The following is a 26,423-nucleotide window of genomic DNA, read 5'->3' on the forward strand; positions in this document are numbered from 1 at the left end:
GCGAGTGATATGAGATTGCATTTTTAAAAGGTCACTTGGGTTACATAGTGGAAAATAGACTGGAGAAGGCAAGAATGGATGTGAGGAGATGTTAGGTGGCTATTGGAGTGATCCAGATAAGAGATGATGATAGCTTAGATTAGGGTTGTGATGATGGTGGTAGTGACGATGATGATGGTGGTGCCGCTTATGGTGGTGGTGGTGGTGATAATAGCAGCTACCGTTTTGAAAGCACATCATATGCATTATCTCCTCGACTTCTCAGAAGAACCCTATGAAGCACATACTATTATTATCTCCATTTTATATATAAGGAAACAAGGCTCAGAAGAGTTAAGCAAATTGCTAGTAAGTGGTGGAGACTGTTTTCAGACCCAGGCAATTCACCTCCAGAGCCTGCACTCTTAACCACCATGGTCTATGGAGAGAAAATTTGTAATTAGATTGTAATCTAGAAAATTGTAATCTAGAAAATTTAAGAGAGGAAAATGAAAGGTTTTGCTGATGGACCAGAGATGCAGGAATAAAGAAGAGGGAGGTGTCAAGAACAACAGCCCTAGGAATTCCCTGGAAGTCCAGTCATTAGGACTGCACGCTTTCACTGCCGAGGGCCCGGGTTTGATCCGTGGTCGGGGAACTAAGATACTTCAAGCCACACGGCATGGCCAAAAAAAAAAAAAAAAAAAAAAAAAAAAAATGGAAAAAAGAACAGCAACCCTAGTTCAGGTGGAGAAAGTCCCACTCCCCAAGACGAAGAACACTTAGGAGAAACTGGTTGGGGAGTGGGGAACTCACAGGTTCAGTTTCGGACCTGTCAAGTGCAATTGGGATGCTCTAACATTTTCACGTTACATTAAATATGTGAAAATGTTGAGTAGGCTTTTTGATATATCATTCTGGAGGAAAGAACTGGGCTGGAGAGAGACATCTGAACCTTCTCAGCCTCTGGGTGGTGGTTAGAGCCATGGCTATGGGTCAGTTCATTAATGGAGGAATCCTGAATAATTTCACCATCCATTTCACAAGTATGTGTTGAAAGGGAGAAAGAACGCTCTGGAGAAAGAAAAGGGAAATCATCACGCTCCTACTCAAGTGAAAGAAGAGCTAGAGAAAGGGAGAGAGAACGACAGAAGAAGGGATTGCCTCCAATTAGATCTAAAACATTAAGTGTATGTAGTACTACTCTGTGGGTAGACAAGACGGCAATGCAGCAAGATTTACCCAACCTGTTTGAAGAGTTTGGACAGATTGAATCCATTAATATGATTCCTCCCAGAAGCTGTGCTTATGTATGCATGGTTCATTGACAAGATGCATTTCAGGCTCTTCAGAAACTTAGTTCCGTGTCATATAAAATTGAGTCCAAGGTCATTAAGAGAGCTTGGGCTTTAAACAAAGCTGTAAAAACAGAATACAAACAATTCTGGGATGTGGACCTTGGAGTTACATGTATACCGTGGGGAAAAGTACCTGACACCAGGCTGGTTATGACCTGGAAGTATCATCAAATCCCAAAACCCAGAGGCACTCCCTGCTTTCAATGGGTTTTGAGTTCAAGGGCTCACACTAATGAATGACATTGACCCCCACTAATGAATAAACCTTTACAAATGGAGGCAAGAGCTCTGACAAGAAGGCAGAGATTCTGTGAGAGCACAGAAGACAAAAGAGCTTGGTCCAGACATCAAGGAACTGCTTTGCTATTCTGGGCCTGTTTGTAGACGCTGTGTCCGGTCGTGTAGGTCCAGACCAGCTTCCCTGCCTGAGAATCTCCTGGACCGGCCCCTCCCACCCGCTGCTTCCACAGAGCATTTCTTGCAGTCTCCTTGCCTAGCTGGGTTTGCATCCTCTAATGGATTTTTCTACTTCCAGCTCTCTATCTTCTTTCACCATCTTCTCTGTGTCAAAGTACTGCCATCCCTTTCAAGCTGGCCAAGCACTTGTCCTTCCATAAGAACACTCCTAAAACTCTGACACCTCCGTACAGCTGTGTCTGATCGAATGGAAGCAACGGAGAATCGCCCTGGCACAGTCCATGTGGTAAAACATTTCCAAAACATGGTTACTCCATGCATCCTTGCTGATTTCATGTTTTCCTTTTTACTCTCAGCTTCTTTCTATACAAATGTAATCTCCTCAGATGCTTTCTCTGGGTTGTTAAAAGCTATGTAAGTAAGCTCTGGCCCTTGTGCTTAGGACCCAACAGAAATTAGACAGGTGTTGGAGGGAAGGGAGCAACGTGCCGAATGAGAAATGGATTTTGTTCGTCTTGATTTTCCGTTTCCCCTTTGTTTGATATTCATAGGAAATTGTGTTTGTTTGGGAGCTCTGGAGCTCTGGAGCAAGTGGAGTCTTCTATCATTATGTATTTTTCTAACATTTGCTTGTCTGGGAAAGGGGTTAAGATAACACTTTGTAAACAACCAGCAGAGTGCCACGCAGACGTGCCCACACAGGACGTCTCTCTTTGACTCTTACAGCCTCTCCTTCATTTCTCTCTCTCTCTCTCCCTCTCCCTGCTCCTTTTCCCATCTCCTCTCTTACTCTCTTCGGGGTAGGTTGACCATATGTCCCGGTTGTATCAGACAGTCCTAGTTTACACACACTGTCCAGGGATGACTATGAACAGTGCCCCTGCCAATCTCAAGAGCGTCATGATTCGGAGGATAAATGGTCACCTACTGCTAATTGCCGTTCTCACTCCTCTCTGCCTGGCACACTGACTTGCTGGCTTGTGGTGTTTTTCCCTCCCCTGCTGACCCCAGCTGACCCACCCCCTGCATGGGCCCATCTGTATCCATCAGTGGACCATCTGTGTCTCATACAGGAGGGCCTTAAGCAGAAAATGAGGCAGTTGTGTGTGATATGGTGTGCTTCCAAGGATGCCAGCAGAGCGCCCACGTTCAAAAACCCTCTCCCTCGGCCAGCCTCTATCGTGCTGAAAAGCCACGATCAAGACCCACCTTTGTTTTGTCCCGAAGCATCACCCCACTTAGCACCCACATTTACATCCCTGGGAGGGTTAGAGACGGAGCCATCCTGTGCCCTTCCCGCTGGTCCCCTCCCCTCTACAGCAGGGATGCCAGGCTGCGGGATGGCCAGCAGGTGCCGCTCACCTGGCGTGTGAGGAGAGCACAGTCCAGTCCCAAAGGCAGCCTGCTCTACACATGCCTGGACTAACTGCCCTCCCTGTAGATTCGGCGGTCATACAATACATTCCCGAATATTCCCAGAGAAGGAGATTTCAGATACTGCGACCCACTGTCCCTGCCCTAGACTCATCAGACATTCATCCCAGTTACTTTCAAGTTTAAACCCATCACTTAACCAGACACAGGGTGTTATGGATTGAATGTGTGTTCCCCCCGATCCCCCCCCCAAAATCCGTATGTTGAAGCCCTAACCCCCAATGCAATGGTATTAGGAGGTCAGCTTGAGGTCATGACAGTTGGGCTCCCACGATGGCTTAGTGTCCTGAGAGGAAGGTGAAGAGACCAGAGCTCTCTCCCCTGCTGTGTGAGGGCACAGCCAGAGGGTGGCTGTCTGCAAACCAGGAAGAGAGCGCCCACCAAGAACCCAGTCTCCTGGCCCCTTGATCTTGGACTTCTCAGCCTCTAGAACACTGAGGGATAAATGTTGTCATGTAAGCCACCCAGTCTGTGGTCACCTGTTGTAGCAGCCCAAGCAGACACAGGGGTAGCAGCTGCTTGTGGTCAGAGGAGAGTCTCCAGGCCACAGTTCGTGGGCCCACATCCTCTGTTTCCAGAGCAATCCCCGCTGCCCTCTTCGCATGTCTCCGCGGGCAAGACCATGAGGTTGAGGTGCATGAGGAAGGGAATTCATGACTCCTCGTCCCAGGAAGCTGCTGTCGCTAAAAGAAAGGTTACCCTAAAGCGAATAACGGAGCCACACAAGGCCAGCCCCCCACACATGAGAACAGCCCTGGGAAACCTGAGGCTGTTTTCATCCAGGAAACCATGGACCGACACCACAGAGACACTCACAGTGCTATAAAAAGAGGCACATTCACAAGGACCCCCTCCTTTCTGTACCCCGTCCCCATTTCCTGTATGTGCGCGGCAGGCCCGCCCACCCAGCCCTGACACCTGCAGAGGCAAGCTCGAGGCGGACGTGCAGCATCCTGGGCCCCTTTATTCACTGTGCGCCCAGATTCATTCCGTCCACAAATTAGCAGCCAGGTGCCTATGCTTACGTTTCTATTTTTAAACAGCAGTAGCATTGCTGAATGTCCTTGTTAGGTACAGGCTCTTTTAGCACATCCAAATGAAAGCTTTCACAGTAAGTTATGTTAACTTTTACTATTTTGCTCTTCAATCATTTTTTTTTGAATTTTTGAATTCTGTTTTATTTATTTTTTTATACAGCAGGCTCTTATTCGTTATCCATTTTATACATATTAGTGTATATATAATTCTTTTAAAATTATCCCTTAGGTATATGAAGAATGCAGAATTCGTGTTGCTGTTGTTATTTGTTTCCTAGGGCTGCTGTAACAAATTACCATGATCCTCATGGCCTAAAACAACAGAAGTGTGTTCTCTCGCAGTGCCAAAGGCCAGACTGTATCAAGGGGTCGCAGGACTGGGCTCCCTCCAAGGCTTTCGGGTGGAATCCTTCCTTGCTTCCTTCAGCTTTTGGTGGCTCCAGGCTTCCTTGGCTTATGGCTGCATCACTCCAATCTCAGCCTCATCTTCGCATTCCTTTCTCTTCCTTTCTCTTCCTTCTGTGCATCTCTCCTCTGTGTGTCTTTTATAAGGACACTTGTCATTGGATTTAAGAGCCCCTCAGATAGTCCAGAATGATCTCATCTTGAGGTCCTGAACTTAATGACATCTGCAAAGACTCTTTTTCCAAATGAGTTCACATTCACAGGTTCCAGGCCTTGGACTCATCTTCTGGGGACCACCATTCAAGCCACGACAGCCACCAGTTGGGATCACTATGGCAGTTGCTGGCACCCCCATTCAGGGGCACACAGACACACGTACACAGCACACAGGGGAGTATGAGCATTTTGCACACGTATGCACACCCACAGTGACGCAAGGCTGAGTGTCGGAAGGCGACCACAGGCTGATGAAAGCTTATCACTTTTCCTTGCCCTTTCCAGGGATTCTCAGTTGCCGGCCGGCTGTGGGTTGTCCCCTCCCTGGCCTGATTCCCGTGACACTGACAGGCTGTATGTCGCCACAGGCTGGTCCCTTGTCACTCCTCAGGTGATCTCATCCAGTCACATAGCTTGAAATTCTCATTTTACCCATTGGTGCCCAAATCTGAAACGCTGGCTCCAGCCTCCTCCCATAACTCCCGGCCACATGTCCACCTGCCTGCCTGCCATCTCTGCTGGCCGCCCAGCCTCCGTGCGAAGAATCAGCTCAGAATCCTCGCCTGAAACTCTGCTTCTCCTCCAGTCTGTCCAGCTCCACTAACTGCAGCTCTCTTCTTTCAGTTATTGTGTCTCAGGCTTTCGACCTAGGAGTCTTCCTTGAATTCTTTCTTCCTCTCACACTCTGTACTTCATCCATCAGGAAATCCTGTCTGCTCTACCAGCAAAACATATCCGGATTCTGACCATTTCCTTCTCGCCACTTCCGTTGCCTCTTCCCTGGTCCAGGCGGTCAGCATCTCTTACCTGGAATAACGCATTCACCTCCGAACTGCCTCTGCCCTTATCCCCCTGTGATCCATTCCACAGGTAGCGGCCATGGTGAATTTTTAAAACACAGGTCAGTTGGAGGGATATATTTAAGGTATAGCTTCGAGCATATCACTGCTCTACTTTAAACTCTCTGATGACTACCTTCCTCGCCCAAAATAAGATCCAGAGTCCTTACCCTGGCCTGCAACAGGGGTCAGCAAGCAAGGCCTGCAGGCCAAATACGGCCCACCACCCATTTTTGTAAATAAAGCTTTATTGAGACAAAACCCCACTCAGTTGTTTAATATTGTTTATGGTGCTTTTGAGCACAAGGGCAGAGTTGAGTAGTTGCAGCAGAGACCATCTGGCCCACAAAGCCTAAAATATTTACTTCCTGACCGTTTATAGAAAAAGTTTGCCGAGCCCTGGCCTGGCCCTTCTGACCTTTTCCCCCATCACTTTCCTCCGTTCCCTCCCCACCTCAGCCCCACTGGCCTCTTCACAGTCACCCAGATGTGCCAAGCACACAGGGCCTCGTAGATGCCCACCTCGGGGTCTCTGTGCAATCCGGTCCCTTTGCCTGGAAGGGTCTTCCCCCACGAGGCCACCCCTCTCGCCCTGACTTCCTTCAGGGATCCATTCAAACGCCGCCTTATCAGAGAGGACTTTGCTGGCCACTCCATGTAAAACAGCAACCCCACCCAACCCCTCCCCCGGCATCATTCTTGTGCCCTTACCTGTTTTGTTTGTCTTCCTGGCACTTATCAGAACCTGAGATATTATTATGCTTATCTGTTTATTGTTAACCCCCAAGAGAAAATAAGCTCCATGAGAGAGGGACGTTTTGTTTCCCCAGTTTGCTGAATTAATTAATGAGTAGTTATTTAATGATGGATGGATGGATAGATGGATTCCAGTTATGAAGCCCGCAGAGACTGGTTAGAATTCCACGTCTCAACTCCAGATTCCAGTAAGGGAGAGGGAGCTTCAGGCTGACCTGGTGTGTACAGGGGGCGGTGTCTGGGGTCAGTGGCATTAAATGTCAAGAGGTGCTGTGAATGGGGTGTGGGCAGAGGGGTTCATATAACCACTGCTACAGTCTTCCCAGATGAGGCAAGCAATCTGAAGTCACCAGGGGGGTTGAAATGTATCAGTTGTCCAAGTTGCATCCAAATTCACTGAATCAGAAGCTCAGGGGTGCTGGGACTGGCCGCTGCCCTGAAGTACCCACTTCTGCCTGCAGGATGCCTGCCTGGCTCACATGCCCCCGGGAAGGATTCTCAACTATCCCCCAGGTGGGGCGGAGCCCCAGGGTAAGAAGTCATGGTAGAGGATCTGAGAACTCACAAGATAGATACTCAGAGTCTTGGAGGGTCTGTGAAAGGATGACAGGAGCAGGCTTGATGGGGCGGAATTGAAGACGAGGAGTGTAGGTGGGCATCAGGGGCTTGGAGGTGGTACATTGTGCTCCCGTTTCCCTCATTCAAGCACTTGACAGGTTGTATCGTAATTGCCTCTTGTCAGTCTCTAAACGGAGGTGGCCTCCTGGAAAGCAGGGATTATATATTGCTCACCATTGTCCCGCCAGTGCCTACTTATAGCCTAACACAAAGTAGGCGCTCAGTAGATGTCTGTATAATGAATGAATGAACAAGCGGAAGAGCTGAGCCTACAGAGCACAAATGAGACTAGGAACCTCCTACATCACTTGATATAAAGACCAAATAGGAAGTTGACTGGAAGGAAGTTCAGCCTTCATAAATGATAAAGTGTAGGAGGGTTAATAGAATTTCAGCTGGTTTCAAATAGAATTTCCTGTATACTCCTGGGCAAGTCACTTGCCCTCCTTGGGTCTCAGTATCTTCATTTAAAATCAGAATCAAATTAAGAGATCTCTAAATTTACGTAAGGCTCTAAAATTCTGGTCTAAGTTTTATGAGCTTATTAAAGTCTGAATAGTTGAATATCTGTGGAGTTGTAGATTTTATTCTTATGGCTGCATCAGTGAGGTTTGCTCTCACATATGAGCTTCTAGGATCTGGAAGGCAAAATAGCCATTCAGCTTAACTTCCATCAAGACCTGAGTGAATCTGGGCCATTCTTTTTCTCTAGCCCTGTGACATTTACTGTCTAGTCAGCATTTTTATTTTATTTACTTATTTATTTATTGGCCGCACCGTGCAGCACTCGGGATCTTAGTTCCCCGACCAGGGATCGAACCCTTGCCCCCTGCAGTGGAAGGGCGGTGTCCTAACCATGGGACCGCCAGGGAATTCCCAGCATTTTAATTCTAGAGTTTTATATTTTACAAGGAGTTTATTCATCTCTTAAAAGCTGAGCCTATAAGCAGGGGAGGAGGTCTCCACTGGGTAGCACGTGAAGCAAGCTCGTGGGCATAAGCTTATGGCATTTGTCTCAAGTTGCAAGCTTGTATCTTCTCCTGTCATTTAACTGTGGATTTGTTATGCCTAATCTGCGAAACCAAGCCCCATACAATAGCTAAACTTAGACATTTATTTTTGAAGAGTTTTTTTACAAGTATAAAATAAATACATGAGAGACAAACATGAGAGGAAAACTATAAATCATTATCTCTCATGAATGTATATGCAAAAATCCTCAACAAAATATTAGAAAATTGAATCCAACAATATGTAGAATGAATACATGTTCACTCAATACCAATAATAATAATAGCATTTTATTTAGCACTATTATGGGCAAGGCATTTTGCTGACCTCTTTACTTATATCATTTCATTAAATCCTCACAAGAACCCTATGAAACAGGAAAATGTTTACATTTTACAAATGAGGAAACCAAAGCAGCAACACTGTTAACATTGTGATGTGTTTCATTCTGGACTTGTTTATTTCTACTTCTATCCCTATCATGCCTTGCATATGATTTTATATACTACAACTCCCACTAATTGTAACAGGGAGTTAACAAGCTCTTTATACAATTTTACAAACTAGCACATAAACCCTGTGTGGTCCCCCCATCATTTTCATGGTCCTTTTCAAACTATTTGGATTGGTTGTCTGTTGTGGGGCTTTTGCTGTTTTTGAAATTGCTACAGTGAGTTTCTTTGTATACAGAGTATTTCTGTATTTTAAATCGTTTCTTCAATTTATGCTTTGCCTGCCATAACAAAATGTCACGGGCCTGGGGGCTTAAACAAGAGAAATTTATTTCTCCTAGTTCTGGAGGCTGGAAGTCCAAGATCAGGGTGCCAGGATGGCTGGGTTCTGGTGCGAGCCCTCTTCCTGGCTTGCAGATGGCTATTTCTTGCTGTCCTCACATGGCAGAGAGAGAGAGCTCATCGCTCTTGTGTCTCTTCTTATAAGGGCACTAATCTTATTCATGAGGGCTCCACTCTCATGACATAATCACCTCTCAAAGGCTTCACTTCTAGATACCATCACATTGAGTATTAGGGCTTCAGCATATGAATTTGGGGGTGACACCAACATTCAGTCCACAGCATGCTTCCAGGCATAGAACTAAGGCCAAGATATAAACACATTTCAGGTTCTTGATACAAAACATATACTCCTTTGGTATCTGTCCTTGCAGTAGGATGGGAGCTCTCCGGGGCCAGGACTTTGTCTCATTCTCTGCTGTATCCATAGCACCTAGAAGGGGGCCTGATACGGGGAATGTTCCCATTATGTAATTGTTGAATGCGTAGGTAAGAATCATTGAGAGGTTTTCTTGTGTAATTCTTGGTATACGCAGAAGAAAATAGGTACCAAATAGACGAGTTGGTGGTTCTCCCTGGGGGCTGTTCCACATCTCCTGGAAAGTGGTGTTTGGAAACGTGTACGGGCCTACTTTATTTTGCTAGTCACGTTGTCATCATTGTCAGGATGACCAGGGCCAGGGGCAAGGCATTCAGTGGGCTGCAGCCATGGGTGCTGAATAGCACCACACAACAAAGAATCATCTGGCCCCAAATGCCAACGGCGCCCGTTGGGACTCACTAATGTGAGTTATGGAGCATTATGGTGAAATGAACACCCCAAACCCATTGCCCTGTGTGAGAATAAAACCTCACTAGTCATGCTGAAGTGACTCGCTCTGAGGCAGACACTACACGCCACACAAACAAATCAGTCATTACTTTAAGAGATATTTTGGTAGGAAGAGTTTTTCAAAGAAGTTCCTGAAGTCCTCCTGATTCTGTCCTAATGGACCTATCACATTCTTCATCCCTTCTAAATGTCAGCTTGGCATCCAGAGCCTTTCCTTGTAGGTTATTAGTGAATCCAAACATTTGACATAATAGTGTTATTTTTAACAGAATATTTTTCAGAGACGCCTCTTATGTTCGGTTCAAGTCATTTAAAAAGAAGGCCTCTTGTTGCCTTTTCCACCTGTTTTTGCACTTTCTTAGACCCTCACTTCCTGTCTGCCCGTGTAGCAGAAGGGGAAAGGAAGGAGCCTGCTATCGTGAGCTTCGCCCTAGGAACATAAAGCCCTTCGTGGCTTTCTTGCTCCAAGCAGAAGGAAGTCATTTTTCTCTGCATTTTTTCTTCTCCGTGGCCACAACCTGACATCCTTCAAGGTTCATTCATCACGCGTCAGCCTCCTGCTGCTGCCAGCACCAGCTTAAGCTTGGAAACGGTCTCAGGTCCCTTTTCCAGAGATGGCTTTACTCAGCCACCTGCACCTCTTCTGTGGATCTGAAGGGCTGTTGGAAGTTACCAGCAACCGTGGCTCCCTCCTTGACCACTGCTCAGCCAGTTACTCCGTGGGAGTGGATCCCGGTCCCAGGGCACCAGCTCCCACTCAGGCTGGGAGAGTCTAAGGAGCCTCTCTGCCCAGGGACCCTTAGACTCCATTTCAGGCTCTCAAATGTATGTCTCAGTTATAGACTTCTTGAGTTAATTATTCCCCAGGATGGCTTGAGCTTGAGCCACGCTTATCCTTTCTTCTTTGTCCACCCATCATGACCATGGCCAGCATTTATTTAGCACTTACTGTGTGCTACCATTAGGCTAAGCTCTGTACGTGTCTGGAACCCACATAAACCTGGCCAGCTTCCTTTTCCCTTGAAGCCAGTCTCAGTGGTATCACATTTCCAAAAAACTATTAGTCTGTCATGTAAAACTAATTGGAAATCAATTTAAATCTTTACTGAAATCTCTTTGGGGAAAAATATCATTGAGGGATCACTTTCAAGATAAACAGAAAATTTTCTTAAATTTTTAATCACCATTTCTTAATATCCAATAGGGTTGGCTCCCGTCCAAAAATATCTTTACTTGCATTTTAAAAAATTCCTGAAATCTAGTCCACGAAGGCTGTTATCTTTCTCCCCTCTATTGCTCATGGCAAAATCCATTCTTTTTTTTTCCCTCAGTCATTCTTTGCTTCTTCCAGTGTGTAAGTCAAGTTCAACTGGATTGGAACCTCTCTGCTTCACGCTCCCCCATTACCAAGTTCACACGATGGAAGTTCAAGAGTTGCGTGGTACATGGAAACCTCCTTAGATAATGGAGGGGGGCAGTGTCACATGTTTATAATTTTATATCTGCTCCTTTTATTTACATCACATGTTATCTTATCCAATCCCACCCAAAAATCTCACGATGGAAGAGATATGTTCCCCATTTTACAGGTGAGGAAATGGAGATTAAGTGACACGGCCACGACCACACAGTCTTGGCCAGATCCAGTAGACACCAAAGTCTTGGTGATGTCATTAATCACCACACTCCTGATCTCTTGAACATTTTTGAATGTGGGTCACTGTCCCTCATAACCCCAACTTGTTATCCAGAGAGCTGGCTCCTATTCATTTAATCATTCATTCATTCCTTAGGTATTTGAGGATCTACTTTGGGCCAAGGACTGGGCTTGTAGAGGATAATATTGTACCTAAGGTTTGGCTTTTGACCTTGCATTTGAGAGGTTAAAAAGGCAAACATCAGTAATTGTCTTAGTTCTAATTGGTAAATGTCTGTATTCATTTCTTAGGGCTGCTATAACAAAGTATCACAAATGGGGTGACTCGGAACAACAAAAGTTCATTGTATCACAGACCTGGAGGCTAGAAGTCCAAGATCAAGGTGTCGGCAGGGCCATGGTCCCTCTGAAACCTGTAGGAGAACAATCTTTCCTTGCATCTTCCTAGCCTCCGGTGGGTTGCTGGCAATCATTAGTGCTCCTGGGCTCATAGAGGTATAACTCAAATCCCCCACCTTTACATGGCATTCTCCCTGTGTACACGTCTCCCTCTGTGTCCGAATTTCCCTTTTTTATAAAGACGTCAGTCATATTGGATTAGGGTCCTCCTTAACTACCTCATTTTAACTTGGTTAGTCTGTAAAGACCCTGTTTCCAAATAAGGTCACATTCTAAGGTACTGGTGGTTAGGATTTCCACCTACCTTTTTGGGGAGACAAAATTCAACCCATAACAGCATCTTGTAAGATGTGTGTGCAAACTTCTTTGGGAACCCAGGGGCGGAAACAAACCCTGTCTAGGCTGGAAAAAACATACAGAGGAAAATTCCATAGGGCCTTTTATGCCTCACGCTAAAGAGTCTGGATCTCATCACATAGAAATGAGGACCCAGTGACAAAAGTCACCTGTTTAAATTTGCCTTCCATCTCAAAGGGATATCTTTTTAAAGAGAATTTAAGCAGGACTTTATAAAACTAAGGCTTCAAGTTATTAAAATTTTAAGTTCCATCATTTTTAAAAAGAGGAGAATTTTGCCTTCATAAACCAAAGAGTAAAGAGGGTGAGTCAAATCAAGCCTGGAAAACGAAGGCCAGATCCTCAGATGGGCTCCCGCGAAGCAGACCCCGAGATGCCCTTTGCAGGCAGGAAGCATCAGTAAGCCCCCGTGAACCTCACCTGCAGGGAATGACAGGGCAGGAATGGGCAGAGAGAAAAGTTGGGCTGTGACACGGCCGCATCACAGGGAGCACGGGAGCTGGGATGGCCCAGCAGAGCTGTTCCAAATTAGGATGAAAGGACAGGGCCTTTAAACCCCCAGTGTAACCAGTCAGTGGATACAGGCTGCCCCCAGTAAGGGGTGTGACCTCAGGCAAAGTGCAGGCACTTCTGGGGGAGGGAGTGGGGGATACAGCTGTCAGGCTGTTCCTAAAAACCCAGCGACTAACATGAAGTATGTTTCATAAGCTCAAGCGAGAAAAACCAAAAAGCTTAGGTATTTTATAAAAAGAAAAATTAGGTGAACCTGAGAAAATCACAAGAAAACAGAGATTACTACAGAAGTTATAAAATGTGACCAAGGTACAAGGACTATTAGATCAAAGCAACAGAGAAAGAGGCAAGAAACAGTCCCACACATATAGGCCCTGAATGTTAGATATCCTGCTGAAATCAAATTCATTTTCAGCCATACCTCACGCTATATACAAAAATCAATTTCAGATTTAAAAAATGTGACTCAGGGGCTTCCCTGGTGGCACAGTGGTTGAGAGTCTGCCTGCCGATGCAGGGGACGCGGGTTCGTGCCCCGGTCCGGGAAGATCCCACATGCCGCGGAGCGGCTGGGCCCGTGAGCCATGGCCGCTGAGCCTGTGCGTCCGGAGCCTGTGCTCCGCAACGGGAGAGGCCACAACAGTGAGAGGCCCGCGTACCGCAAAAAAAAAAAAAAAAAAAAAAAGTGTGGCTCTGCTCCAACAAAAGAGTGAGAAAGTGGATTGAGTAATTAATTGCTTGGGTGACCTTTTTCTCTTTGGAAATAAATTGTTCTGGGCTTGGGGACAAGCATCTAGTCCCGTTCCTTCTTTGTTTCTGGCCGGCAAGAGGAAATACCAGAGAATAGGGAGAGAGGTGAAGGCAGTTTGGGGTCTTCACGCTATTTGATAAAGCCAATAAATCAACGTCAGTCAAGCAGGAAGAAAAACCATAGAAACCCCACTGTTTGCAAGAAAGCCTCAGAAGCTGTGAGCCATGGGCTGTCCGGGGGCCTGCTTTTCAGTAGCCCTCAACGTGGGTGGAAGGAAAGGTTTTTCCTGTAGCAAAATAGAATCCTGGGCTTAGCTAAATAACAATTGATAAAATGAAGACAGCTTTTTTTTTCTTTTCTGTCACGTTACATATGGCAATTTTGTGAGTAGGTAAATATCTTATACTGTTGTTTTTAAAAGTGATTTATTCATAGAAAAAGAAATATGGAACTCATTAATGACAAATTGTGAGCCTTGGGCGGAGGGCTGGTTTTGCTGCTCCCACCATTTGCGTGAGAAGCTGTGTGAGTATGAGAGAAGAGGCAATGAAGGGTGAGGGAAAGCCAGGGCTGATGCAGAAGCCTCCACGGGGAGATCATGTAAAACCTCAAAGTTTTTTCTTTTAAACTGATTTCCCAGCCCACTCTGGGGCCCCCACCACTTAAGCTGCTTTCCTCCTCTCACCCCCTGAATTGAAGCTTCTTGAGGCGGGGGCTCTGTGTGAGCTCTGGGGCTCCTGCTACACTTTGCAGAACGCATACGTCATAGATAGTTCTGATGGTTGGAATGAAGGAACCGTCTGCAACTTCACAGGACAAGGGCAGGGAACAGCAGGAAGGAGGCTGTGGCTCGGGGAGCTTGTCATCCTACTAGAAGTACATGTCAGAAGGGGGTTCACAGCCTGGGCTTGGGTGACCCCAAAGTTAGTGCTCTTTGTATGTCACCTGTGGTTGTCAACTTTGTCTCTCCCCAGGTATGCCTGGAGGATGGACACACTTTGCAGTGCAGTTCTGACCCAGTGCAATTGGGGAGCTACCACAGACTTCACAGGTTGAGGGCGCAGTCCTCCACAAGACACCCTTCCTCAGAGTTCCCAGGCCACCCACACTTCTGACCAACTGGCTACAAATTTAGGGCTTCCCACTACCTCAGTTTCAAAATTTGCTAGAATGACTCACAAAACTCAGGACAATTAAAATTTTATTATAAAGGATACAAATAGGAACCAGCCAAATGAAGAGACACATAGGGTGAGTTCTAGGAGGGTCCCAAACATAAGTTTCTGTGTTCTTAGGACATGTCACCCTCCAGCTAGCATTACCAACCAGGTAGCTTCCCCCAGCTTCAGTGTCTAGAGTTTTTATTGGGGTTTAGTGATGTAGACATAATTGATTGATTGATTGATTGTTGATTGATTGGGTCATTGGCCGTGTAATTTGACTCAATCTCCAGCCCTCCTTGTCTCCCTGGAGGCCAGGCTGATATCATGTGACTCAAAGCTCCAAACCTCTAACCACATGGTTGATCTTTCCAACAAGGCGAGCCCCCATCCTGAGACTACCTAAGGGCCCACCATGAGTTACCTCATCACCATAAACCTCGGTGGTGAGGTTTGGTCCAAGGTACCCATCAGGAACAATAAAGGCACTCTTATCGCTTAGGAAATTCCAAGCATTCAGAAGCTCCCTTCCCAGAAGCAAGGACAAGACCAGCCAAGTTCTTTCCTATACAACATCCTGTCATCAGTAACCAGCAGGGTGATGGCGATGGTGGGTGGAGTAGCCATTTGGTAAAGCTCCAGCTCCCCAGGAACTTCAGGTTTGCTTCTCCAGGAGGAAGCTCCCCTGCAACCCAATAAAAAGTCCTTTCAGTACCAGGCAGCCTCCCAAGAATGCATTTCATGTTTAGAAAATCCCCAGGTTCTTCCTTACCTGAAACTGAAATCAATCTTCCTTTGAAAATCTGTTGGATGAAGAGTCTCTTAATGCATTTCCACCCCAAGGATCTAGAGTTAACCTTATCCCAACTTCCCTACAACAGAAATTGGTTGCTTTTTAGCAAGAAACCTAGAAAAAATTTTGCATAAATTATGCCCTGGAGAGTTTCACAAACCACAGAGCAAAGAGCTGGATTCAGTCAGGCCCCTCTCAGAGGCTCTGAGTGGAAGAGAAGCTGAAAAGCCCCATCTAGCCTGGCAAAAATTACTTCTCATATGGCTGGGAGTCTCCCTCACCAGAATCTCTCTTCATTTTGAAATTATTTCAAACTTATAAAAAAAAGTTGAAAAAACAGTCCAAAGAGCTCCCATATCACCTTCACCCAGATTCCCCAATTGTTCAAATGTACCATTTGCCGTATGTAGTAGCTCTGTCTCTTGATAAACACACATACGGTATGCCCACTATCATTATTCTCTTTCTGAATTATTTGAAAGCAAGTGGCAGCAATACTGCTCCATCACTGAAAAGACTCCAGTGTTTATTTCCCCACACAAGGACACTCTTCTACAGAGCTATACTGTGACCATCTAAATCAGGAAATCACCATTGCTACAAACAGCTCTACCATCCAAAACATAGAGCCCATTCAGATTTTACCAACTGTACCTACAATGTCTCTTTTTCCTGTCTGGTCCAGGAACACACATTGCATTGCATTGTCATATCTCTTTGGTCTCCTCCAATCTGGAAGAGTTTCTCAGTCTGAAAGAGTACAGGCCTTTTATTCTATCAATCTCTGAGGAGACCCGTCACCCAGGTCTCATGACTAGATTCATCATGAACTCTTAGCAGGGATATCTCAGAAATGATGCTATACCCTTCTCAGTGTATCAAGGTGGGAGGCATGTCCTGTTTACCTTGTTCTAACGCTGGTGATGTTAACTTTGATGACCTGGTCATTTGTGTCTGCCAGGTTTTCCTTTGTATTTGATTAGTGTCTGAAAGGAGATACACTAAGACCGTGTCAATGTCCTATTCATCATCAGACCTCCACCCTCCAGTTTTATCATCCATTGATGAACCAACTGACACTGAATTTGTTGCCAAATGGTGGTTTTCTATTTCCATCCTTTCTTCTACATTTACTAGTTAGCAATCTCCTGGAAAGAAGAGCATCCTCTTCTCCCCCATTTATTTATCTATCTGTCCTAGATTCTGTTTTATTCAGTGGATGCAATCCATTCCTACCATTATAGGCTTCAATGCTTAGGTTCTCCCAGACTTGGCCCGTGCCAGCCCCTGTAAGCTGATACTGCTTCCTTGTTATATGTCTCCTACATTCTCTAAACACTTCCTTTTTTCTAGCACAAAAAGATATTCCAGACTCATCTTGTACCTTCTTTGCCCCAGCCCTGGAATCAGCCATTTCTCCAAGGAACCCTAGATCCGTTTAGTGGAGAAGGGTATTTGGAAAGTAAGACTGGGTGCTTGGTATGCACTTGACTATCAGGGTGTCATTGGTCCCAGGCTTTCTCAGTAAACAAACCTCTCTCTCTCTCTCTCTCTCTCTCTGTCTGTCTCTCTCACTCTCTCTCTCACCAGGAGCTCTCACCAATGCTTTTAATTCCACTTCCTCACCTAAGGTTCCTCTCTATTCTTCCTTTCTCTATATTTCAAATACTTTCTCCAACAGTAAGAAACCTATTTCCCATTATCCTCAATATATTGACTCCTTTGCTCAAGCCACCTGTATGTAACCAATTTCCTAACCACTCCAGACCTCTCCGCCCCTGGCCCCACCTTCTCCTTTGATCCGCTCCTGGCTCTGCAGCCACTGCCAACCCCTTAGCCTCACTAATTTGACCCCTGGGCAAACCACCACCTCCAAGGGAAGGAAAAAAGAAAAGGAGATAAAAAGCAGAGTTTTGTTTTGTATTTCCACTCTTTCTTTGTTTTTACAAAAGCACCAGAATCTATAAGAGATTGCTGTGTTAAAATAATGCTAAGGTTTTTTGAGTATTTACCTTGTGCCAAGTTCTGTCTTAAGGGGTTTTATCTAATTTAATCCTCGTAAGACCATTCAAAATAGGCACTGCTATTTCCTCCATGTCACAGATGAGAAAACTGAATGCAGAGAGCTTAAATATGTTGTCCAAGGAAAAGTAGCTACGTGGTGGTGGGTGGATGGAGCACTTGTAGAAGTTTGACACCAGGGCTTGTACTTCTGGCTATTGCTGTGTTGCATGATGTCTGCCTGTGACTTGAAGGGAGCTCTCTGCTCCCCAACCCTCTCCCATCTGCAGAGAAGACAGATTTGTTCATTAACATACCACATAGATTTCAAAACTGGTGTAGCTTGGCTGGACTAATCTTCCCACATAGAATAATGATAAAATCTGGACAAAATAAAAAATCAAATTCTCTTGAAGATCCTGGAGAGAGACCACAGCAAAACAGAAGGAAAATCTGCTCTTGAGAGCTGAACTGAAAAGAACGAAATCTGCAAATTTGTGGCTTTTGCCTAATGGCACTTTCCAATCTGGGAGGGGCTAGAGGGGCAGAAAGCAGCAGCCTTACAGGTTTGAGGTGTAAGAGGATAGAACTTGGGGCTGGCAGAGTAGCCAGAAGATTGAGGAAAGTCTTGGAAAGCAGGGATCCACAAAGAGGGTGAATACCAAAATAGAAAATTTAATTTAATTTTAATTTACAGAAGTATCAAATAAATTTAACAAAAGAATAAATTAGGAATAAATTTAACAAAAGACCTGTACAACGTATACACTAGAAACTACAAATCATTGCTGACAAACATTAAAGACGAGCAAAATAAGTGGAAAGATATACCATGTGTGAGGATTGGAAGACTCAGTGCTGTTAAGATGCCAATTCTCCCTCGCTAAGCTATAGATGTAACACAGTCTCAATCATAATTCAGCAAACATTTTAAATAGAAAGTGACAAACTGATTCAAAAATGTATATGGAAATGCAGAGACCCAGAATAGCACAATAATCTTGGGGAGGAAATGGTGGAAGGCTTACGCTGTTTCACTTCAAGATCTCCTCGAAAGCTACAGTAATGCAGACAGCGTGGTGCTGGCATAGTGCAGACACAGATCAATAGAACAGAACTGAGAGTCCAGAAATAGAGCTAAACTTATATGGCCAATTGACTTTGACAAAGACAACAAAATAATTCAATTGGGAAATGAAGGTCAACAACCAATGTTGAATAACCATAGATCTTTATGAGAAAAAAAATGTATTTTGACCCCTACCTCACACCATACACAAAAGTTAATTCAAGATCAATCACAGAGCTAAAGGTGAAAGTTAAAACTATGAAGCTTATAAAAGAAAAGAGAATATCTTCATGATTTGGAGGCAGGCAAAGATTTCTTAGACAGGATGCAAAAAGCACTAACCATAAAAGAACATTTTGATAAATGAGACTTTATCAAAAGATGCAGTTAAGGAAATAAACAACAGGCACAGTACAGACCTAGAGAAGATATTCATAAAACATATACAAAGTACTTTTAGCTAGAATGTATAAGGATCTCCTACTTCAATAAACACACGCACACACACTCACACCCAAACACAAAGTGGGCAAGGAAGTTAAACAAGTACTTCACAAAGGAAGACATATTAATGGTCAATAAGCAGATGAAAAAGTGCTCAATGTTGTTAGGTACCAGGAAGATGCAAATTAAAAGCTCAATGAGATTCTATGCATACCCACTAAAATGACTAATATTAAAAAGACTTGTATAACACCAAATGTTGGTAAGGAGGTGGTGTAATGGAAATCTCATATATCACAGTGGAAATATAAAATAGAATAATCTTGGCAATTTCTTATAAAGTTAAACACTTATCTACCTTTGACCTAGTCATTCCTCTCCTAGGTATTTGTCCAAAGGAAATGACAACATACATACACAAAAAGACCTGTACATTAATGTTCATAGTAATTTTATTTACCATAGCCAAAAATGAGAAATAGCCCAGGTATTTAGCAACAGGGGAATGAAAAATATATACTAAATGATTCCATTTATAGGAAGTTCTACAACAGGTGAAACTAAGTAGAAGTGCGAGGAAAAAATCATTGCCTAGAATTGGCGGTGGGAATGTGCATGAAGTTTGACTGAAAAGGGATATGAGGGAACTTTCTGGGGATCTGGAAATCTCTTAATTGGCATGTGGGTTGCACAGGTGTATTCATGTGTCAAATTGTATAGCTAAAATTTGCGTGTTTAAATTAATATAAATTTCACTGTAAAAGAAGAACTGTAAAAATTGATAATAGTTGAGTGATGGTTAGGGAATAGATGGTGTAGCAGAAGCAAGAATGGCAGAATGTTTAGTAATTGTTGAAGCTGGGCGATGTGTACATGGGGGGTTATTATACTATTCTACTGACTTCTGTTTTCTTCATATATATTTGAAGCTTTCAATAATCACAGGGGTCCCAGTTCTGGGGAAATTAGACTTTAGTTATATAAGTTTCAACTTGGGTAGGGAAGTCCCTAAGTTTAAAAACACCAGAGCCTGGGACTCCAGTTTGGGAGTCTATATGGAACTGACATGGGGGCTCTGGATGGCCAAGTGGACAGAGAAGTATAGAGGGTGAGTGGCAAGAGAAATGGGTGGAAATAATGACAAAATGGTCAACTTCACAGTCTTGAACTCTTCCTATTGTCCGTGTCGCTCTCACTGTAGGTACCATTGATCACAGCCTTCTTCCTCATTCCAGGACCGAAGTTCTGATTCCTGTGCTGATTTGTTACCGCAGTTAACATCTGCATTTTGTGCCTCACTTTCCATCTCAGAGCAATACTTGACTTCTCTGATGGGCATTGGCTTTCCTAATGGGGAAGGGATTTTTCAAGCTTAGAGTCTTTTAGCTTCACAACTCCATAGAGTTAAAGAGGGCTGACAGGAGGCAGGACTGGACTAAGACATGTGAGTGCACAGGCTGAAGAAGAATTTGGTGTTCTAAATATTAGTTGGACATTTTATTAGTGAAAATAAGAAGAAACTGATTTTCTCCTAAGAAAAATGGTATACCTTTCTTTTTGTTCCAATTAAGGAATTGATTATATTTGATTTACTACATTGGACAACTTCTTGGGAGATGTAACAAAAACATAAAATTTAAACAATCCGGGGTCACTGTTCTTCCTGATCAGACAGCAACCCACCCTGCATTGTTCTGCCTTTGGGCTGGTTGTATATAGGCTAGGTGGCATGTGTTGCAAAGATACTCAACAGAGATTAGACAGTGCTTGTGAGTTTTTAAATTTGCCTTTGAGGGTACTTTTTGCTCCATCAGGAGTGGGCTTGATTCACCAGTTACACATGGAACCACATGAGGAACCTGAGTTAAAGTGAAACCAATGTGATTTCAGAACTAGACAGGACCTTATAGATGATGGGTTTCCAGGCAGCTGCCACTGGACCCCCTCTTAATCCAGCTCTGGCGCTAGGCCAGGAAGCTATGGCATCAGGTTGTGGGGCAGGTTGGCTTCTGGTCAAGAAAGCAGGAATAAGGAGAGCACCTAATTTCTTGTCAACACTCTATTTCCAGTGGCCATGCTTCTTGTGGGAGTTGTGCCATTTAATCCTTAATGCAAGTCCTGTCCTTCTATCTTGCCCAGCCCACCTTCCCATTAAGCAGCTTGGTCTACTACAAGTCCTCAGAGTCCAGTGCCTCAGGGTTCAAAATCCCAGCTTAATTCCAATGAGCTGTGTGACCTCCCTCAGTTTCCTCATCTGCCAAATGGTGATGTGACACCTGCTCCCCTGTGTTGCACAGATTCAATGAAACAATGCATGCACGGTGCCCAGAAGTGCCTACTGCAGATGTTCAGTAATGCTGGCTGAATTGGGAACCATTCAGAGGGTCCTCCTTACACAGAGGATGCTGGGTTTGATTGGTTTGGTTGGAATGAAATACAGAAGCACAGAATCCATGTTCTTTGCCTCACTGCGTTTTCCCCTTGGCTTCTCCTGTCTCCTCTCAGTTCCTCTATCTGTGTCATTTTGCCAACTTGTCCATTCATCACGTAGAGCCTACTGTGTACCACGCCTCGCACTAAGTGCTAGCGAATCAGTGATGAATACAACGTTAAGTCAGAGTCCCACCCTAGAGAATCACACCTCCAGGGCCTTCATGAGGACTGTGGGGGCCCAGCAGGCGCACCCCTGAGTCATGCCCCCTCTCTTCTCCTCTGTAGGAGGTCATCACCTCCATCCTGCTGAGTGGGCGGATCGGGCCCAACATCCAGCTGGCGGACTGCTACGGGCTGAGGCTGAAGCACATGAAGTCGGATGAGATCCACTGGCTGCACCCGCAGATGACGGTGGGCGAGGTGCAGGACAAGTACGAGTGTCTACACATGGAAGCTGAGTGGAGGTAGGAGAGGAGCCCTGTGCTCTCAAATGGGGGGGGGGGGGGCGGGGCGGTAAGTGCGGAGTGAGAGGAGACCCTGGGAGGTCCTTTCTTGGAGCACTTCCCAACCTCTGAGAATGTTCTAGAGCGTCGCAGTGGCATTTTAGGTTGGTCCGTCTGCAGCGTCCAATGCATCTGTTTGCTAAGAGCTAATATGGGCTCACAGCACATCCCCATCCCAAGACAGATATCTAGGCACAGCCCTAAACAGGATGCCGTTGGCACTATGGAGAAGGAAGAACAGAAGTGCGGGGAAGAGGGAGAGCCAGGCCAAGGGCTGGTCTGTGAACCGAAGGTAAACAGCTACCATCAGAGGGAGAAGATGGAGAGTCAGAACTAGCACTGACCACCGTGTGCTGGCCAGCCACCCCTCTGTCCTTCATGGTCCTCCAGCCAACCACAGAGGAAGGAAAGAGGAGCAAGTCCCCAGTGGGAGGCCAGGAGCTCCACGGGCAGCTCCTGGCATGACCAGCTTCCCTGTGTCAACCAGAGAGTCTGAATTTCCTGTCCCAGGTATGACCTTCAAATCCGCTACCTGCCAGAGGACTTCATGGAGAGCCTGAAAGAAGACAGGACCACACTGCTTTATTTTTACCAACAGGTAAAAGCATTTTATCTTATGGTCCCCGTGGTCATATGACCATCCTCTCCTGGGGAGATGGAAAGACAAAGCTTAGATTTTGGAGGTCCCATTCCAGGAAACTTCTCTCGGGGACATTCCTTTGTCCCTGGTCAGCTGTCCAACCCTGCTTCCCTCACAGCTAAGGGTTGGCTAACCCCACCCCATGGGCACAGCTCCTCTTGGACTTTCCTAGTTGCTTTTTCTAGTGCCCAGGAGACCTGGCTGGGGAAGCGGGCAGAGCAGGTCCAAAGAGGAGGCAATAGTCTTAGCAGGCAGGCTCAGCCGTCTGACACACCTGGTATCTACCCAGCTCTACCGCTTCCTAACCTGGTATCCCTCGGGACTTAGTTTACCTGCACGAGGCTGTTTCTTCTTCTGTGAAACTGGGATGATAGTAAGAATACCTACTTTACAGGGTTCATGTGAAGACCTAATGATAGCATTAGCTGGTGCTGGTAAACCAGCTCTCTGATTTGTAGCACTTGCCAATTTCCATGGTGTAAATACTCCCATCGTGGTCTATTTCAAAGTACCAATATTTCAACCAGCTTGCGAAATTTTGGAAAACTTAAATAACTAGCTTCCGTGAGCTGATTAGAGCTGCTCACCACACCCCTGGCTATAATGCACGTGCCCAGAACGGGACCCGGCAGGGAGTTAGTGCCGGGTACAGGGAGTTGCCATCGTTGTTTCCCGCCTGGCCTTAACCCCCTCCTACACCTCCCTCCTGGTTCACTAGAGACCAAGCCAGACTTTTCTTCTACAGTGGATGACATCTGTCACCACTTACCAACAAGGCTTTGGATAAATTACTGAGTCCTCCCCAAATTCCCAGCATCCTTATCTCCAAAATGAGGAGTGGGGGAGGGGAGCCTAAACTTCCTGCCTCCAGGATCCATGAAAGAATGTGCCGTGAAAGTGCTTCAGAAACTCGAGGGCCTCAGCCTGAACGGGATCACCACTGCTCAGGGCTCTTCCTGAGCCTCCCCTCCTGCCCTTCATCTCATGCTACGCATTTGTGCATGGCTGGGGGAGGGGGTGAGAGACAGCTCAGGGCGGCAGGATGGTGATCAAAGCACCCACCGTCTCCTGGGGCCCTGCTCATCTCAGGGAAACAGGGAACAGGGCGGGAATCTGAACTTTGGCCTTTCTCCCTGCCAGCTCCGCAATGACTACATGCAACGCTATGCCAGCAAGGTCAGCGAGGGCATGGCCCTGCAGCTGGGCTGTCTGGAGCTCAGGTATGTGGCCAGAGTGGGTGCCTGCACCTCCCCTCCTGTACTGGGCACTTGGCCAGCTTGGACTTTCCTCCAGCGTGGGAAGCAAGAGTGGGTATGTGACAGCTGGAAAGGGACGAGCTGTGGCCGACAGAGGGTAAGCCCCCGAGGTGCTCAGCGTCTGGTCCTCGGGAGAGAAGTGCCAGCTCCCTCTCTGGCTGGTGCCCCCTATCTTCCTTTGGCTGCCATCCAAGTGATCCAGTAAATGTTTCTCGGAGCACTGGGCAAGTTTCTGGGAGATATTCGAACGCTGGGATTCCGTCTGTATTCTTCACTGCTGCACCCCCTGCTCCAGTAGGTGCTAATAGATATGGACAAAGTTAGTAAATCATCCGGGGAGGCCCGTACACTTACAGTGTTTGGGAGGTGACAAGTGTGTCTACAACTGATCATAATGCAGCAGAGTGAAATAAGCACCACATAGACACACATACAGGAGCCAGTAATCCCGCCCGAGGACGTCAGGAAGAGGGAATGTGAACTGGTCCAGGAAGCAAGAGAACGATTTCCATCGGTAGATACTGGGGGGAGCTGGGAGGTGGGGGAGGGTGCACTCTGGGCTCAGGGACCAGTGGAAGGAAAAGAGCAGACTGGAGGACCGTGGGAGATGAGCTTAGGGAGGTGAGTTGGCGTCGATGGTGGAAGACTTTGAATGACAGTCTAAGAAATAAACCTTATTCTTGGCCGTTGGGAGCACTGTGGACAGAGGAGGAGGATGTTAAGGCCCTGCTCTAGCACTTTCTCAGCCAAAGCAGCACCGTTCACTTTCACCATCCACCAGGATCCATGACCCATTCTGCCCTCTCATCACCTTTTCTGTACCCCTTGTCTGTCCTAGAACATAGTTCTGAAATCTGATTGCAAATCATAATCACCTGGGAGCTCATTAAATTAGAGATTCCCTAACCCCACCCTTGGAAACTCTGGTTTAGTAGATGTGGGTGGGACTTTGGGACATGCTTTTTTTTTAAATTTTCATTCATTCATTCATTCATTCATTCATTCATTCATTTATTTGGCTGCGTTGGGTCTTCGTTGCTGTGCGCAGGCTTTTCATTGCAGTGGCTCCTCTTGTTGAGGAACACGGGCTCTAGGCACACGGGCTTCAGTAGTTGTGGCTCACGGGCTCAGTAGTTGTGGCTCACAGGCTCTAGAGCGCAGGCTCAGTAGTTGTGGCGCACGGGCTTAGTTGCTCCGTGGCACGTGGGATCTTCCAGGAACAGGGCTCGAACCTGTGTCGCCTGCATTGGCAGGCAGATTCTTAACCACTGCGCCACCAGGGAAGTCCCAGGACATGCATTTTTGACAAGTCTTCCAGATGATTTAGAGACAGTTAGCCTCGTATGAGGTGATGGTTCCAGGGTGAGTCTTGCCCTATTTGTGACCTTAAAGGTATAGAGAATAGGACTCTGCTGCTGCTTCTGCTAAGCTGGGGGGCATTGAGGAACTCTGGCTCCCATCCTCGATCTCAGAGAGAGTGCTGAGGGGTCCCCCAGGGAGAGCCATGGGATGGGAAGGGGGGGCTTCTGAAACTGCTGGCATCTGTGACAGAGTAGGTCAAGGACAGCCTTGGAGGGCTCCTCCTTGCTTTCCTACTTGGTGGCTGTCTCAACAAGCCAGGGGACACAAGGGTTCCCTGCACAGAGGAAGTCTGCACCCCTGATGCCAGTTGGAAGACAGACCACCTCGCCACAGTTGGCAGTGGTCCTGGGAGTTGCGTGCTGCTGGTTCGGGGGCTCTCCGCGAAGTTTACCTTATCACATGTGCCATTTATGCCTTCCAAGACCATCATAGCATTGCAACTTACTCACGCCTATCTTCTCCTCTGAAATTAGACAACTCAGAGAAGCCCACCTTTACCTTTTTGTTTGTGGATCTCATACCCAGAACTCCAGTGTCACTTTGAGACTCTGATCACTGAAGTCACTATCAAAATACCATCACTTAGTAGTAAAATAGCAACATAGAGAAGACCCATAAGCATCCTAGTTCATGTTCTTCTTTCCTCGAATCACTCCCAAACTATCATTGGTTGTAATAATAATGACTTATTATTTAGCACCGGGCACTGGGCTAAATACACTGGAGGACAAAGTGCGCCAACTGACCTGGCTCCATTTATAGTCTTATAAGGAGTGGATAGTCTCTTGGTGTTGGCTGTCTTATCAACTCAGGATTATTCCAAAACTCATGCTTGTTTTACGACAGGGATGTATTATTTCACATCTCCCCTAGCCTGATGAGCAGAGACAGATAAATGTTCCTATTCTTACGGGCTGACCTTTGAGATAAAACTTATATATTCGGGAAAGGATATGGAAAACACCTATTTTGTAAACTTCATAGATTTTCAAGCCTATAATTTTTTAAAGTTGAATACAAAGCTATCCATTATCATGGACTATTTTAAAGTCAAGTTATGACTATTTCTAACCAAGAGAGACAGATACATTTCTGAAAATCAGGCCGTAACGCAGAATTTTCCAAGGCTGTGATTTTTTTTCCTGAAAAGGTTCCAGAGTGCAGTCTACCTACAGATTATGGGGAAAAGTCCTGTTAACATTGTTGTGTCACCTGCCTACCGATAATATGGTGTCACCAGAAAAAAGAAAATATATTCTTTCCTAGCTTAAGAAAGAAGTATGGTATGTGCACAAGATATGAGATTACCAAGATGAAACCTCAATGGACTCAAGTCATAGCGAGGCGCCATTGGGCATAATGATGAAGAGCAAAGGGTCTGAAGCTGGG

The 26,423-nt window shown here is 45.8% G+C and overlaps 1 protein-coding gene across 3 annotated transcripts in view; it reads left to right on the forward strand.

Annotated features, from left to right (window-relative positions):
• The window catches only part of PTK2B (protein tyrosine kinase 2 beta), a 139,127-nt gene that overhangs the window by 79,891 nt on the left and 32,813 nt on the right, over positions 1-26,423 (forward strand). For all 3 annotated transcript variants that reach the window (XM_032634857.1, XM_032634856.1, XM_032634858.1), the window contains 3 exons: positions 21,559-21,737; positions 22,287-22,374; positions 23,557-23,636. In XM_032634857.1, coding sequence (XP_032490748.1) covers positions 21,559-21,737; positions 22,287-22,374; positions 23,557-23,636 — 347 coding nt within the window. The remainder of the gene's footprint in view (positions 1-21,558; positions 21,738-22,286; positions 22,375-23,556; positions 23,637-26,423) is intronic.

The sequence above is a fragment of the Phocoena sinus genome, chromosome 6, assembly GCF_008692025.1.
Source record: "Phocoena sinus isolate mPhoSin1 chromosome 6, mPhoSin1.pri, whole genome shotgun sequence".
NCBI classification, from domain to species: domain Eukaryota; kingdom Metazoa; phylum Chordata; class Mammalia; order Artiodactyla; family Phocoenidae; genus Phocoena; species Phocoena sinus.